This window comes from Lampris incognitus, chromosome 1, assembly GCF_029633865.1.
Source record: "Lampris incognitus isolate fLamInc1 chromosome 1, fLamInc1.hap2, whole genome shotgun sequence".
Taxonomy (NCBI): domain Eukaryota; kingdom Metazoa; phylum Chordata; class Actinopteri; order Lampriformes; family Lampridae; genus Lampris; species Lampris incognitus.
Window position 1 is genome coordinate 120,307,328 of NC_079211.1, and position 18,067 is coordinate 120,325,394.

The 18,067-nt window shown below is 44.6% G+C and overlaps 1 protein-coding gene across 1 annotated transcript in view; it reads left to right on the forward strand.

Annotated features, from left to right (window-relative positions):
• The window catches only part of LOC130111941 (solute carrier family 28 member 3-like), a 31,094-nt gene extending 20,612 nt beyond the window's left edge, over positions 1 to 10,482 (forward strand). The window contains 4 exon segments of the mRNA XM_056279246.1: positions 364 to 513; positions 711 to 789; positions 10,000 to 10,111; positions 10,368 to 10,482. Coding sequence (XP_056135221.1) covers positions 364 to 513; positions 711 to 789; positions 10,000 to 10,111; positions 10,368 to 10,482 — 456 coding nt within the window.
• Positions 10,483 to 18,067: the final 7,585 nt, after the last annotated feature.

The window sequence follows — 18,067 nt, forward strand, 5'->3', positions numbered from 1 at the left end:
CGCCAACAAAAAAAAAACCAAAACGTGTCACTGAGGTCAGGATCCGCCACTAAGTTTACAGATCTTCCTTTCTTCCCCTCTTTCCTTTTAGAGAAGCGCTGTTTAGCAAAGTGGTTCATCCCTTGGCAATTTGAGCAATGCTCACCAAAGGCTGGGCACTGTCTTGGCTTGTGCCGCGAGCCGCAGCGCTTGCCGTCGACCATCACATCCTCCGTCCGCTGTGCAGGCCGGGTGTGCGAACGCCGTCTCCTCTGACACGACACCGCACCAACCGCCGCTGCACTGTCGCCAACGTGCGCAGTGCCTGCCGCCATCTCGCTGAACGTTTTCACTCGCTTTTGGGACAGCTCACTCGCCTGGCAGATCTTGATGGCTGCCTCCAGCGTCAGCTCCGATTCCCGTAGTAGCCTTTCTCTGACCTTTTTGTCCTCCACGCCAAAAACGATCTGGTCTCTGATTATGGAGTCTCTCAGCGTCGCGAAGTTGCGTGACTGCGCTTTCAGCCGCAAGCCCGTTAGAAAGCTATCAAAGGGCTCATGCTAACGCTGCGTACCAGACCGAAACACATATCTCTCGTATGTCTCGTTCTTCTTTGGAGAACAGTGAGCGTCTAATTTACCAAGCACTACATCCAGCTTCTCACTATCACCCGGGTTGTAAAACACGAACGTGTTAAATACTTCTATGGCCTGTGGCCCCGCTATTGTTAGCAGTACCGCTACCTTCCTAGCATCCGGCTTCGTCTCCAGTCCCATGGCCGCGACGTACAGGTTGAACTGCTGTTTGAAGGTTCGCCACTTCTCAAACTTTCCGGTGGTTTCAAACCCATGTCGTCTTGCTCAGTTTACTCCTGGTACCATGTTACGTTCGGGTTTTGAAGGATGAGGCTTGTTTTATTCCACTCTTAACTCATTTATTAAACAACTCATTCAGTTACATCCATGTGCATTCTTAGTGTGTCTTCTTCGTCTACTCCTATGTACTTCACCTAGATCTCTCCGGTAAGTACTAACAGCTAGTACGCCCTAGTGGGCAGAACGTGTAACCACAGCCAGTCATCACATCCCCCTCTCTTTGAGGCAAAATGCAAATCACTAGTGTCAGTTATCGCAACCATTTCTAATTTAACATAACCTCAAAGCACAAGTGTAATAACATCCAATCATCATAGGATCCAACATATTAAACATATATTTACCTATTTACCTCATAAAATAAGATTAGATTATGAATCTAAACACACTTTCTGTAACTTCTATTGTACATTGGCAGTACTTGTCAAGCCATGTAACATTTATTTGTATAGCCCCAAATCACAGTTACATTCTCGGGACTTTCTTGCATTCACAAAATAAGAAATGAGTAGATACAGCAGAGATGACAATGGACAACACCCTCTATCCTTAGTACCTCGATCCTGATGGTGAAAACTCAGTTCAACTCAAATTTATTTGTATACCACTTTACATACAACGCAGCTGATCCAAAGTGCTTTACAGCACACACAGAGAAAAACAAAAAAAAACAGAAACAAACACAAGAATAATATCAGAGTGATGATAGTAATAATAATAATAATAATAATAATAATAATAATAATAATAAAGGCCCATGGACACAGAGCCCATAATGACAACACAGGTCTACAGAGATTTCAGGGGAAATACCTGAGCTGGTTAAGTTAGGCACAGTTAAAAGCTAATGAGTAAAAGTGAGTTTTAAAGATGACTCTTGAAAATGTCAATAGTGGGGGAGAATGTGACAGTGGGAGGAAGACAATTCCATAGTTTTGGGGCAGCAACAGAGAAGGCCCCATCCCCATAACACTTTTTTTTAATTGAATACAAGGAAATATACAAAACAATATAGGGAGAAAATGTACAAAAAGAAACAAAGTTCAGACAATGGTAAAATGGTGGCAACAATGTCACATCAAATTCAAACACAAAAAAAATAAAAAATAAACAATTAGGTAAACAGATGGAGAGCACAAAGGAGCAGGTTAAGAGAAATTAGAAAAAAGCAAGGACCGCGATATAGAACCAATTTTTTTTGCCGTTTCTATTAGTTTTTTTTCAAACATTTCAATGATTTGATGTAATTTGCAAATGTACATAAAACATGGTAAAAGAGGGAGGGCTGCCTTTCCACTTACAAGTATGTAAATGATATTTATCCAAAAGAATCACAAGATTAATAGTATCTGAGATGTTTGCATCTAGATTGTCCATGAAGTAGATTATAACAATGTATGTAAATGAAGGTAAGTTTACTAATTTTAAAGACAACCAATTATGGATCTCAGACCAAAACAGATTGGGATAAGAACAATTAAAAAATAAATGGTCAATGGTTTCAGCCTCAGAAGATGCAAGGATCCACTTCAAATTTAAATCTCTTATGTAGAAAATCATTAACAGGGTATATCGCTGATATTATTTTAAAATGGATTTCTTTGACTTTAGGAGAACCAGGACATGACAGATAAAAAGAAAAGGACTCCCTCCTAAGGGGGACATCTACATTATCACATACAGAGCATGAGTTGAAGTCCCCAAAATGTCTCTGTTTAAAAACCAGACTGTTTTGTTATTACATTTTTTTATCCATCAAATTTACATCACCAACTGTTAGAGAAGGCAAAGAAGGTGAAATCAAATAAAACTGCATACTGTGTTGTATCAATCAAAGTAAGGGAATGAGAATTGCTTTGCAGATTTTCTCGTAACCTTTACTTGTAATAGTAATTTTATACTTTCTGGTAAATTCTTCAAAAGATAACAAGTGACCATTAGGAGTCTATAAATCATAAACAAACAATAAACCTTTGTCATACCAATCAACCTTAAACATGGATTTTCTATTAATGATAATAACCGTGTTGTTGCACAAAAGAGTGTGGTGAAAAATTGTGGGTAAATAACATTTTCCCAAAAAGTAGTGCTTGCGTAAACACATCTATTGTACGCTGTCTGCTTGGGAGAGATATCCCTCCTCTGTTGCTCTCCCTGAGGTTTCTTCCTATTTTTTCTCCCTGTTAAAGGTTGTTTTTTTTGGGGGGGGGTTGTTCCTTATCCGATGAGAGGGTCTAAGGACAGGATGTTGTGTAGTTGTTAAGCCTACTGAGGCAAATTTGTAATTTATGAGATTGGGCTATACAAATAAAATTAATTTAATAATAACAATAATAATAATCATTGCATTTATATAGTGCTTTTCTAGACACCCAAAGCGCTTCACATTGACAAAATTATCTATTCTACACACAGGCCCAGTTTGAGTTTATGCAAATCCTTCCCGCAGTGTAAACTCTACATCTTTTCCAGATATGTCCACAACATTCAGTTTGATTTGATTTAATCAGACACCCCTGTCTAAATCCCCGTTTAATAGGGAACCTTGCTGAAAAACCATGGCTGAGAGATGCACTACTGTTTATATCATTGTAGAGCATTTGAATACCACTGCAAAAGTTAGTACCAAACCCAAACATTTCCAAGGCTTTAAATAAGGGGTGTTCCACAGTATCAAAAGCTTTAAAAAAATCTAAGAATAAAATTAAACTATCATGTGGGATCAATGAATTGTAGTCAAGCAAATCTAAAACTAATCTAGTATGATTGGGACTATATCTACCTTTGATAAATGCGGACTGTGTTTCATCAATTAACTTACTTAGACCTTTTTAAGTCTATTGGCGTAAACATGTGCTAAAAGCTTGTAATCTCCGCAAAGTTTAATAGGCCTCCAAATGTCCAAAGATAACCTTTTTTTGTTTGGTTCTGGTATAAGCGTAATTATACATTGTTTCATAGTTGGTGACAAAATAGAATTATCTATACACTCATTGAAAGCATCATGAATCAGTCCTCTAATTTCAGATCAAAAGAGTTGGTAAAATTCTGTTGTGAGGCCATCTGGGCCCTCAGACGTTCCAGTAGGCATCTGTGAAATGGCAGTGTCCAATTCTGTTATAGACATTTCAGCTTCTGTTAGACCTTTAAAATCCTCATCTATTTTAGGAATCCAGTCTTTTAGCAAACCCAGGAAAAAATCAGCCTCAAGTACTTAGAACTATAAAGGGTCTTATGAAATATAAATACACGATCATCAGTCGTATCCTGATTGACACACAAATAATTATTCCCATAGAGTTTGTTTATAGCTTTTTTAGCCTGTCTGTTTTTCCAAATTAAAAAAATATGCTGAATTCTTTTCACCATCCTCAATCCATCTTGAATGCACCTTTTGCCTTTTCCGTGTTCAACTGCAATTGAAGGAGTTTAAGATTATTCTCATCATTCAGATGAGTTAGGCTACACAGGTGATTAATTTCAGATATAATGTCTAATTGTTGATTCCTTCTTAAATAGGCCAATTTTTTTACCTTCCTGAATACCAACTTTCCGAACATTGTATTTGAACCACTCCCATTTATTCATAGGGGATACGTCACCCTGTAATTTGACCCCACTGATCAAGGATAAGATCCTGTTACAAAAAGAATTGCTTTTCAGTAAATTGCTGTTGAATTTCCAGTGGAACATCTTAGGTTGTGGTGAACTGTCATTGGTCGAAACAGAGAGAGTGATAACACAATGGTCAGTAAGGGGAAAAGGACAGATATCACAGTCAGAGGAGAGTTTGACTAAATTGATGGTTATTAATAAAAAATCTAATCAAGAGCATTGAGTCTTGTCCTGTGTTGTTACTCCATGTGTATTGTTTTTTCCTGGATTAAATTTGTGCCATATATCAACAAGATCAAGTGATTTGGAAAAATCAGATATCAAGGGATTAAAAGAGTGAGTGCTGAATTGAGTAGGAACTCTGTCTTGCCATTCGTCTGGGACCACATTAAAGTCACCTGTGACAATAGCTTTGCTGAGAATACATTCTTCCAATCATTAATCATGGTACCTAAAATATAAACCAACCTCTTATTTTTGGCCCGATTATTAAAACCATATACACTACCGTTCAAAAGTTTGGGATCACCCAAACAATTTTGTGTTTTCCATGAAAAGTCACACTTATTCACCACCATATGTTGTGAAATGAATAGAAAATAGAGTCAAGACATTGACAAGGTTAGAAATAATGATTTGTATTTGAAATAAGATTTTTTTTACATCAAACTTTGCTTTCGTCAAAGAATCCTCCATTTGCAGCAATTACAGCATTGCAGACCTTTGGCACTCTAGCTGTTAATTTGTTGAGGTAATCTGGAGAAATTGCACCCCACGCTTCCAGAAGCAGCTCCCACAAGTTGGATTGGTTGGATGGGCACTTCTTGCGTACCATACGGTCAAGCTGCTCCCACAACAGCTCAATGGGGTTCAGATCTGGTGACTGCGCTGGCCACTCCATAACCGATAGAATACCAGCTGCCTGCTTCTGCTCTAAATAGTTCTTGCACAATTTGGAGGTGTGTTTAGGGTCATTGTCCTGTTGTAGGATGAAATTGGCTCCAATCAAGCGCTGTCCACTGGGTATGGCATGGCATTGCAAAATGGAGTGATAGCCTTCCTTATTCAGAATCCCTTTTACCCTGTACAAATCTCCCACCTTACCAGCACCAAAGCAACCCTAGACCATCACATTACCTCCACCATGCTTAACAGATGGCGTCAGGCATTCTTCCAGCATCTTTTCATTTGTTCTGCGTCTCACAAACGTTCTTCTTTGTGATCCAAACACCTCAAACTTGGATTCATCCGTCCACAACACTTTTTTCCAGTCTTCCTCTGTCCAATGTCTGTGTTCTTTTGCCCATCTTAATCTTTTTCTTTTATTGGTCAGTCTCAGATATGGCTTTTTCTTTGCCACTCTGCCCTGAAGCCCAGAATCCCGCAGCCGCCTCTTCACTGTAGATGTTGACACTGGTGTTTTGCGGGTACTATTTAATGAAGATGCCAGTTGGGGACCTGTGAGGCGTCTGTTTCTCAAACTAGAGACTCTAATGTACTTATCTTCTTGCTCAGTTGTGCAACGCGGCCTCCCACTTCTTTTTCTACTCTGGTTAGAGCCTGTTTGTGCTGTCCTCTGAAGGGAGTAGTACACACCGGTGTAGGAAATCTTCAGTTTCTTAGCAATTTCTCGCATGGAATAGCCTTCATTTCTAAGAACAAGAATAGACTGTCGAGTTTCAGATGAAAGTTCTCTTTTTCTGGCCATTTTGAGCGTTTAATTGACCCCACAAATGTGATGCTCCAGAAACTCAATCTGCTCAAAGGAAGGTCAGTTTTGTAGCTTCTGTAACGAGCTAAACTGTTTTCAGATGTGTGAACATGATTGCAAAGGGTTTTCTAATCATCAATTAGCCTTCTGAGCCAATGAGCAAACACATTGTACCATTAGAACACTGGAGTGATAGTTGCTTGAAATGGGCCTCTATACACCTATGTAGATATTGCACCAAAAACCAGACATTTGCAGCTAGAATAGTCATTTACCACATTAGCAATGTATAGATACATAACCATAAGCCAGTGGCCTTCAATATTGCTCTTATGATCTACAACCTTGCCGTCCAGACGATTCAGCAAAATAGCCACACCTGCTGAATGTGAAGTACTGTGGGAGAGAAATATGTCACCGCAGCCCCATTGGGATTTACAAAAACTGACATCAGTATCAGTAGTGTGTTTCTTGTAGGAAATACAAGTATAACTTGAATGTGTTTGCTAACTCAATGCAGGATAAAAATAAACAATAACTTTACAGAATCTTGGTAGAATCAACCAACAGCCAAACACTATTTGAGCCCCATAGTAGGCTATAGAAAAAAAACGAAAAAAAAACAGGCTTGAGACGAGCCAGTCCGTTGTGAATAGAGAGAAAAAAAGGGTAACGTACACTTAGCGTAAAAAAGCCATTCATATTAGTCCCCCTTGTCATGTAAACTTGGCAACATAAGCTACATTATTTATTTAACAGACACAGCACACCTCCAACAGTGGGTGACAAGGAGAGAAAAAACAATGCACTTTGTCAGCCGACCACACAGCGACCGTCGATGACAGCATGACCATCCTGCAGATAAGCTTTAAAGCCCCTTTTCCTCGCCTCTTCCACCTTTGGCCAAAGACAAGCATGAGCTTCTCGGTCCTCTTTGCAGAAGTCCACCCTGAAGCGGATTTTCCTCTCGTATCACATCGTGGCATTTTTGAACATTTTCCAAACTTGATCGCAGACAGCCCTCATGGAAAACTGTATGATGATCTGCCTGGGCCTGTCGGTTTTCATCTTCTGCCCCAGTCTGTGCACAGTATCCACCGTGCTATGCAGTTGCTCGGCTGAGAGGGGGACAACCTGGGTCAGGATCTTAATCACTTCTTCTCTGATGCTCTCTCCCTCTCTCAGGGATGCCGTTAAGCCGTAATGACCATCTCCACTTGAACCTTGCATGCTCCACACACAATTCATGTAGTGCTGCATTCTCTTTCTGTCAGGAAACCACCTGTTTCTTCAGCTTGTTCCTGTCTTCAGTTACACCTTTCAAAGCTTTCGTATTCGTGTCAACAAATTCTTTGATTTTGATGACCTCCTCAGTATTCTCCTTCAACTGCTGCTCAAAGGTTTGGAAATGTTTACTTTGGTTGTCAAATTTACGAGTGAGGTTCTGAATGGCGTTGAAAAGGAAACTGTTGGAGATTTCTTCCTCCTGAACAGAAGATTGCTTCATTTTCTTCGGTTTCAGGCTTTTCAGCAGGGTATGTTGTCTATGAAGTTGTGTCTCTTGTTCCAGCAGAGTGATGTCCACATCGTCACACTTTAACTGAAGAGCGGCCAACGAGTAGCCGTGATCTTTGCTAGCTCCGGCCATATCGTTCAATTTAGGAATTTAAGATAAGTTGAAACTTGATACAGAGATTTAGTGCATGATGCCAACTGTATTTTTTATCGTTTGACTGTAGGTTTTAGACGATTTGAAGGTCTTTAAAGGAATTGGGTCTCAGAGCCTGCATAATGTTCGACCGCTCACTCCGCCGTCTTGGAATGCCCCCGCCCCCATAACACTTAGTCCTGGATCTTGGGACAGACACAAGTCTTTGGACATATGATCTCAGTTCTCTCACAGTGTGACACGGAGACAGCAGTTCTGTAATGTAAGAGGGGGCGAGACCATTAACCACTTTGTAGACAATAATCAGGATTTTAAAAACAATCCTGTAGCTAACAGTCGGCCAGTGTAGGGAGACAAGAATGGAAGTAACGTGCTCCCTCTTTTTTGACCTTGTTAAAACTCATGCTGCTGCATTCTGAACTAGTTGAAGGCGGGATAAACAAAACTTGAGTGATACTAAATTATAACGAGTTGCACTAATGATATGAAGGCATGGATGACTTTCTCCAGGTCAGAATTACAAAGAATCGGTCCGAGTTTGGAGAAGGAGCAGGGCTGCATGAAGCTTAATTTTACTACCTGATTCATTTGTCAAACTTTAATCCTGAATTGAATACGACTCCGACGTTTTTTACATGTGATTTAACAGAGGGCACCAGTGAGCCAAGTTGAGGAGGAATAATGTTGGTCAAATGCTGTGGTCCAAATAAAATAACTTCAATTTTATCCTCATTGAGCTGAAAAAAGTTCACAGCCATCCAGGATTTGATGTCTTGAACACAGTTATTGAGGTCAGTTTTGTATTTATTAGGCTCTAGGTAGATCTGTGTGTCATCTGCATAACCGTGAAAAGATATGTTATGTTTTTTAATAATGTGGCCTAGCGAAAGCAAATAGATGGAGAAGAGGATTGGGCCAAGTATGGAACCTTAGGGGATACCATGGGAGATGGGAGCCGAGGAAGTAGATGAGTTACATAGAGATACTGAAAGATCTGTTGGATAAATGTGAAGAAAACCAGTTTAAGGCAGAACCAGAGACCCCCACCCATTAGTTTAATTTGTGAATGAGAATAGAATGATCTACTGTGTCAAAGGTTACAGTTAGATCTAGGAGGAAGAGGACGGAGCAGTTACCTGAGTCAGCAGCTATAAGGAGGTCATTACTTATTATCAGTAATGTAGATTCAGCACTGTGAAGAGCGCTGAAACCAGATTGGAATTTTTCAAAAATGCAGTTTTGAGCCAGGGGGGACAACAATTGGTTAAACATTACTTTTTCAAGGATTTTGGGAAAAAAAGGCGAGTTTGGAGATTGGTCTGTAATTATTGAAGACTAAAGGATCTATATCCTGTTTTATTAAAAGTGGCTGGACAACTGTATGTTTGAAAGATTGGGGAACACAACTTATTTCCAGGGAGCTATTGACAATTGAAAGGATGTTGGGGCCAATGGTGCCAACTTCTTTGAAGAGTTTAGTTGGAATAATGTCGAGAGAACAGGTGAAGGTCTTCATAGATATGATATGACATGATGGAAGTTCTGGTAAAGCAATGGAGTTAAGGGAATTTAGAACTGCAGTGTTCTCAGAGGAGATGGATAGACTTTATGGATGGAATAATAGTAGGAGGAAAAAACTCAGAGAAAACCTTTCAAAAAAATAAATAATGCAGCACCAACATCTGGATGTCATAGAGCCCTGGGTAAAAAAACAACAACAACATAAAACTAGAGATTAGACAGTGGGTATGGTAAAGAGCTTATCACATCAAATTAGTACATAGGCGTCAAATACCTCAGAGATAACAGTAGCCAAAATAACTACTATACCAGCCAAGCATCAATGCTCCCCCTTACCTAGTGGTAGGGGGGAGCTCTTGAATTCAGGCAGGGCAGTGTTGTATAAGTCACATTTCTTTTTAACCAGGATTTGTCCTATGAGAAATCCTGGTTTAAAAAGACCCCACTGTGGGTGGATCCGTGAGAGAGAATGTGTTGCCCTGTCTATGAGAGCGGAGCTTGGTGGAAACATTTATGCATATCATTTCACATTGTCAAAGGATAATACTATGTACACTTTCACAGTGCCAAAGGATAATATGTACACTTTGCAGTTCTTAGGTTGAAATCATCATTCTGTGAACCTTTAGGTGTGCTGTACATCCCAGATCTTCAGTGCCAGAATTTCCTCAACACATTTTTCAACAATACTATAGCCAATGGCACAGAACTTGTAACCTGCTGCACACAACTATATAATAGGTTTGTGTGAATGTACTTTCTGTGTGTGTGTGTGTGTGTGTGTGTGTGTGTGTGTGTGTGTGTGTGTGTGTGCGCGCGCACATGCATACACACACCCACGTGTGGGATTTTGGTGTATGTCCAGTGTATTTTTACTCAACATTTGATACTGCTCTGAAGGATATTTTCTGATTACTTTCAAATCATTTTCTAATTCTCGTAAATATGTTCTGTTTTGTTGGATTACCATAGCTGATGTTGACTGTTTTCTTTCTAGTGTGGCCCATGATTCATGGGGCGTGACAGTTGAGGGAGGATTCAGTCAGAGCAGTCTGCAGGGATGCTGCATGGTTGTACCCACCATATACTTCAACTGTAGCCTGTTGCTTTAAACCAGGGCTGTTTCTGAACATTTTTGGGCCCTAAGCGACATCTTACAGTCCCCCCCCCAAACCCAAACCACTGTCATTTTAATATCCCTGAACGAAAATGAATGACTAGGCATACTTTATCAATAAAGCTTTTAATTAACAAATAAATCACAGTATGAAAACAATAAATAACTATGTACAAGAATTTTTTTTTGAAAATGAAATTGCAAAAATATTTGTAATAACACAATTCATAACACAAATCCTTTCAGTGTAGCTTGGATATACAAAGTACTGTTTCCTTTGTGAATGGGATAGCCGTGCGAAGGAGTCACATTACATTAAAAAGAACTGGCCACTCCGTAAGCATTTCATTCCAGGGCAGAAAGGTGTGGTGCATAAACCACTTGTCGGCCCAACAAAGATATTTCTGTGTCCTCTTCATATAAAACTCGGATTGATGAAACATTTTGTGAACGCAATAAACAAAGAAGGTGAAGGATTTCACTACTTGAGACAGATGTTTCCAAGAATAACTGATGCCAAGATTAAGGAAGGCATTTTTGTTGGTCCACCAATCAGGCAGGTCATCAATGGCAGGGAGTTAGAAGATCTGCTAGTGGGGCCAGAGAAAATAGCATGGAAGGCATTTTGTTAGGGTTTGCACCCGACCCCAAGAGCACAAACACAGAAGGCACAATATAGCGGGACCAACAGGCTAATTTATTGAAGCGAAAACTCAGGAAGTCCACTTTCACCAGGAAACGCGAAGTCCACCTTTAAACCGGGAACCGTGGAGTCGCCCTTTAATCCGGGAACAGTGGAGTCGGCCCTTAATCCAGGCAGGAGGGGGGGGGGTAAACAGGAGGATACCAAAGGAGAACGGAAAATCACAGCAACGCTGGAGTGAAGAAATCCTCTTCGTAAACGGAAAGCAGCGCACAGGGGAAGGGGAGCAACGAGGAAGGTCCAACAGAGAAATCTCCAGGGAAGATCCAGGTAAGTAAACAAACTTCGATGAGCAGGACAAGCACAAGTACTCTCCCAGGGAACGGCACGAACTGGCAACAAGCTGAGAGTGACACAGCCAGATATAGGGAGGTGATTGCCAACAGGTGAGTGGAGGGGTAACGAGGAAACAGGCATCAGGTGGAGTTGGCAGAGCTCCGGGTACGCTTACACTGCAGAGCGGGTGTGGAGCGGGGAGACGTTGAGCCTTGGCCAAGGTTACACTGCAGAGCGGGTGTGGAGCGGCGAGACGTAACAGTACCCCCCCCCCCTCTACGGGAGCCACCTGGCGACTGACCTGGCGCCCCCGGGTGGGCACGGTAGAAGTCGGCGAGGAGAGAGGGATCCATAATGAGCTTCCGCGAAATCCAGCTGCGCTCCTCAGGTCCATAACCTGCCCAGTCCGCGAGATACTGGAACCCGCGGCCGCAGCGCCGGACTTTAAGCAGCCGGCGGACCTTCCATTGAGGATGACCATCTACAAATTCCGGAGGCGGAGGCTCAGGAACCGGGGGCATAAGAGGACTGCTGGAGACGGGCTTAACTCGAGAGACGTGGAAGACAGGATGAATGTGCATGGAGGAAGGCAGCTTCAGCCGAACAGCTGCCGGGCTCAGGACTTTCTGGACTTCAAAAGGACCAATGAAGCGGTCGAGAGTTTCTTGTCGGTTGTCTGGAGGGGAACGTCCTTCGTGGACAGCCAGACCCTCTGTCCCTTCTTGTACTCCGGCGCAGGGGTACGTCGCCGGTCAGCCCCTCTGCGAGCGCGCTCCCCAGCCTTGAGCAGTGCTGTCCGGATGGTCCTCCAGACACGCTGACAGCGTCGCAAGTGGAGCTGTACGGAGGGAACGGCCACTTCATCCTGCTGTGGGTCGAACAGGGGAGGTTGATACCCCAGGGATGCCTCGAATGGAGAAAGTCCAGATGCAGAGCTGACCAGGGAATTGGTGGCGTACTCTACCCACGGTAGGTAGTCACTCCAGGTGGAGGGCTTGCTGTTACATACACAACGCAACGCTGTCTCCATGCTCTGGTTTGCCCTCTCGGTCTGACCATTTGTTTGGGGGTGGTAGCCCGAAGACAGACTTACTGTGGCTCCGATGCCTTTACAAAATGCACGCCACACTTGTGAGGTGAACTGAGGACCTCTATCGGAGACTACATCTGATGGCAGGCCATGAAGCCGGAAGACATGTTGCATCAAGAGGTCCGCGGTCTCAGCAGCCGAAGGAAGTTTGGGAAGGGCTATCAGATGGACGCCCTTGCTGAAACGGTCTATGACGGTGAGAACCAGTGTTTCCCCGAGAAGGTGGTAGTCCGGAAACGAAATCCAAAGCCACGTGAGACCAGGGGCGGCTAGGAATAGGGAGTGGCTGCAACAGACCGGATGGCGCCTGGTGAGAGGCCTTGCTGCGGGCGCAAACAGTGCAGGCCGCTACAAAGCTCTTGACATCCTCCCGCATAGTTGGCCACCAGAAGCGCCGAGCGATGAACGACTGGGTACGACTAACTCCTGGGTGACAGGAGAAACGACTGCTATGACCCCACTGAAGAACTCGAGACCGAACAGCATCTGGGACGAAGAGGCGACGGGGTGGCACGTTACTCGGAGCGGGTTGAGCACGTTGGGCAGTGCGAACAGCCGACTCAAGACCAAAAGTGACCACACCGACCACTCTAGCCGCAGGGAGGATGGGTTCAGGCTCTTCAAACGCGCCTTCCTTCGGGTGTAGCCGAGACAGGATGTCAGCCTTTACGTTGCGTGTCCCAGGACGGTAAGTCAGAACATAGTTGAAACGACTAAGGAAGCCAGCCCACCGAGCCTGACGACTGTTGAGACGTTTGGCTGCCCTCAGGTGAGTCAAGTTCTTGTGGTCCGTCCAGATGAGAAACGGGTGCTCAGCGCCCTCGAGCCAGTGGCGCCATTCCTCCAGAGCAGCCACTACAGCCAGTAACTCCCGGTTTCCAACGTCATAATTCTGCTCGGCCGGCAGAAAAAGGCGCAAGGATGGAGTTTCTGGTCCTCAGCCGACCGCTGGGAGAGCACCCCCCCTACGCCTGAATCCGAGGCATCAACCTCTACCACGAATTGTCTCTTGGGGTCAGGATGGAGCAGCACTGGGGCCGAGGTGAACCTTGTCTTGAGGACTTGGAAAGCAGAGCTGACAGCAGGAGACCAGATGAAGGGTTTGGCTGGGGAGGTCAACGCAGTAAGCGGTTCTGCCAGCTGGCTGTAGTTGCGAATGAATCTCCGGTAGAAATTTGCGAACCCTAGAAAACTCTGCAGCTCCTTACGGTTGGTAGGTTCCGGCCAGTCCACCACTGTCTGGACCTTGCGGGGATCTGCTCTGGTCCGTCCCTTCTCTACGATGAATCCCAAGTAATCCACAGAGGGGGAGTGAAACAGGCACTTCTCCGCCTTGACGTAGAGTTGGTTCTGGAGGAGGCGCTCCAGTACCCTGCGAACATGCTGGACGTGTTCCTCAAGAGACTGGGAGAAAATGAGGATGTCGTCCAGGTAAACGACGACAAACACATCCAACATGTCACGGAGTACGTCGTTCATAAACGCCTGAAACACTGCTGGTGCGTTTGTGAGTCCGAACGGCATCACCAAGTACTCATAGTGGCCTCGGGGTGTTTTGAAGGCGGTCTTCCACTCATCGCCTTCCCTGATTCGCACGAGGTGGTAAGCGCTCCTCAGGTCTAGCTTGGTGAAGATGGTCGCCTGTGAGAGAGGCTCAAAAGTCGAACTCATAAGTGGAAGCGGGTACTTGTTCTTAATGGTGATTGCGTTCAGTTGCCGGTAGTCAATACAAGGTCGAAGTCCCCCGTCCTTCTTCTTCACAAAAAAGAACCCTGCAGCAACAGAGGAAGACGAGGGCTTGATGAGACCTGCAGCAAGGGACTCGGTGATGTACTCATCCATGGTCACCTTCTCAGGGAGTGACAAGTTGTAGAGGCGGCTACTGGGAAGAGTAGCCCCAGGACGGAGATCAATGGCGCAATCATACGGGCGGTGAGGCGGGAGTGACTTAGCACGGGTCTTGCTAAATACCTCACCAAGGTCATGATACACAGGGGGCACGGAGGAGAGATCAGGAGGCAGGGGAGTAGGCGAGCTCAAAGGCGTAGCACTAGGAGCTGCACGAAGGCATTGGGCATGGCAAGTAGAGCCCCATCCAAGGACTGTGCCTGTGGACCAAGAGATGTGGGGTTCATGGTGTCTGAGCCAGGGGCGTCCCAAGATAACTGGATTAAGCGGGGAACGTATGATGTAAAATTGCATTGTCTCTGTGTGGTTACCTGCAACGGTGAGAGTAACGGGGACGGTCCGCTGTGTGATACAGGCTAATCTCCGGTCATCCAAGGCAAACGCATCAATGGGGGTCCCAAGAGACTCAAGGGGAATGTCTGCCTGCGAGGCAAAGTCAAGGTCCATAAAACTATCATCTGCTCCGGAATCAATCAGGGCTCCAAGGGAAAGTCTCTGGCCCGCCCAGACTAAGGCAATAGGAACAAGATGGCCGCGAGATTCGGACCCACGGGAGAAGGAAAGGCGGCTTACTAGGATCTCCCTTGGTCCTGGTAAGCCTAATCTTTTGGCCGTGAGGGACAGTCGCGGAGTCGGTGCCCCTTAAGACCACAGTACAGGCAAAGACCTGCCTTGAATCGGCTCTCCCGTTCAGCAGGAGTAAGTCTAGCACGTCCTACCTCCATCCGCTCTTCTACATCCCCAGGTGGCGTTGTCGCGAAAGAGTCAGAGGAGGGATTGGCCGGGGAAACGGGAACAGCGGTTCGGTCTGACGCAGAGGTAGTTCTGGGATTGAAGGAAGTTCCACGCAAGGCCTTCTCACGCTTTCTCTCCCGGATACGTCCATCAATGCGGATAGCGAGAGCAATGAGGTCATCCAGAGATGAGGGTTCTTCTCGGGTAGCAAGTTGATCCTTCACCGCCTCGCTCAATCCTCTACGAAAAGTGGCACGCAGGGCCTGGTCATTCCATCCGCTCTCAGCGGCTGCCGACGGAGTAATCTGTGACGCTGGCGCCGCCCTGCTGGATGTTATTCAGTCGTGAGTCAGAATCCCGACCGCTTACCGGATGGTGGAAAACCTTACGTAGCTCTGCGACAAAGTCTCTATAAGAGTTACAGTAGCTGGCCCCCATGGACCAAGAAGACGTAGCCCACTGCGCTGCTCGACCACTGAGCAGGTTGGTCACGTAAGCGATCTTAACAGCATCACTGGAGAACACGGTGGGCTGGTGTGTGAAAACAAGCTCACACTGCATAATGAAGGTAGAGCAAGTTTCAAAGTTACCGTCAAATGGGCGTGGGCTGGTAATGATGGTTCCACGGGGTAAATAAACAGGAACCGGAGGCTCTACTGGAGCGGCGGCCACAGGGGGCGCACTTGCTGGCGGTACAGGCTGGTTCAGCTGCTGGTTGGCAAGAGCTGCTGAAATGGTCTGCAGTTGTTGCATGATCTCTGCCTGCTGACTCGCCATCGCCGCCTGCTGGACAGCTAAAGCTTCCACAGAAGCTTGCAGGGGTTGAACTTGAGACTGGAGACCCTGCACAGCAACCGAAGCCTCTTGTAATTGCTGGGAATGGGCGTTGGTAATCTGAATTTGTTTTACTAGGGCTGCTTGCACCGGGTTGGCTGTGGGTGTGCCGTCTGTGCTGGCTGGGGTCGTCATGGCCAGTTCGTACTGTTAGGGTTTGCACCCGACCCCAAGAGCACAAACACAGAAGGCACAATATAGCGGGACCAACAGGCTAATTTATTGAAGAGAAAACTCAGGAAGTCCACTTTCACCAGGAAACGCGAAGTCCACCTTTAAACCGGGAACCGTGGAGTCGCCCTTTAATCCGGGAACAGTGGAGTCGGCCCTTAATCCAGGCAGGAGGGGGGGGGTAAACAGGAGGATACCAAAGGAGAACGGAAAATCACAGCAACGCTGGAGTGAAGAAATCCTCTTCGTAAACGGAAAGCAGCGCACAGGGGAAGGGGAGCAACGAGGAAGGTCCAACAGAGAAATCTCCAGGGAAGATCCAGGTAAGTAAACAAACTTCGATGAGCAGGACAAGCACAAGTACTCTCCCAGGGAACGGCACGAACTGGCAACAAGCTGAGAGTGACACAGCCAGATATAGGGAGGTGATTGCCAACAGGTGAGTGGAGGGGTAACGAGGAAACAGGCATCAGGTGGAGTTGGCAGAGCTCCGGGTACGCTTACACTGCAGAGCGGGTGTGGAGCGGGGAGACGTTGAGCCTTGGCCAAGGTTACACTGCAGAGCGGGTGTGGAGCGGCGAGACGTAACACATTTAAGGATGTTGTTGAGAATTTTCTTGGCAACTACAGAGCACCAAACTACATTGAGCTGCTTGACAACACACGTAAAGCATACAAAACCATGAAGTGCAACATGTCATTGAAAATTCATTTTCTGCATTCAAACTTGGACTTCTTCCCTGCTGATCTTGGTTCAGTCAGTGATGAACATGGTGAATGGTGTATCCAGGACATTGCGACCATGGAAAATAGGTACCAGGGCAACTGGAATCCATGATTGCTGGCCAACTATTGTTGGACACTGACACGGGAGGTACCAGATGCTGAGTACAAATGAAAATCAGCTGCAAAACATTTTAAGCTCAGTTGAACTAACACAATGTGTTAGCATCATTATGCAATTCAACATGTTAAATTCAATATTTATTTTAATGTTTCTCCCAATTCCTACGTGATACAGCAAATCTAAAATTATTTTTGTGTCCAGCTTGACATTGTCTATCATAATCTCTTAATTTTTTTAAGGAAGCAAAACGTTTGAAAAAAAATGTTGTTCAGTGAGTCAGAAGGTGTGGCTTCTGTTAATGGAATTCCATTATCTCTAACAAAAAAGAAACCCAGCTTATTGGAGGAAATAATTTAATGGATATAAAGGATTTATTTGATAAAGACCTCATTCAGTTGGGCAACCCTGATTGGGGTTTGAAGAGGTAACAAATGTGGGTCTAACCATATTGGAATAATTTTTGCATGCTACATTGCAGTAGCTTTTATGTGGTCTATGTGTAATTAAAACTAGTATGGTAAAAAGTAGTGCTGCATTATTAATCACATTTTATCAAAAATATGAATTAACGTTAGAATTTGATTAGATATTCATATTATTTCTTATTTTCCAGTAAATTGTGAACATAGTTCAACAACCATTAACCTCATGTTTCTTATTATCATCAAAATATTAAAAAAAACTTATCAAATAACGGTTGAACTCAGCGTGACAGGATTGAAAATGATAACGGATAAATGGATGTCTATTGATCTTTTAATGGGATAAACTATGGTATCAGCGCTTTGAGTGGCTGTTGCAGCTAGAAAAGCGCTATATAAAATGCAATTTGGTTGATTGATCGATTGATTAATCTCAATCGCGATGTCAGCCTGTGCAATTACATTACGGCAAAAGGTTGCGAGTTCACCCATCCATTATCCAAGCCATTTATCCCAATCAGGGTGGAGGGACGCTGGAGCCTATCTCAGCAGTCATTGGGTGGCAGGCGGGAGACACCCTGAACATACCGCCAG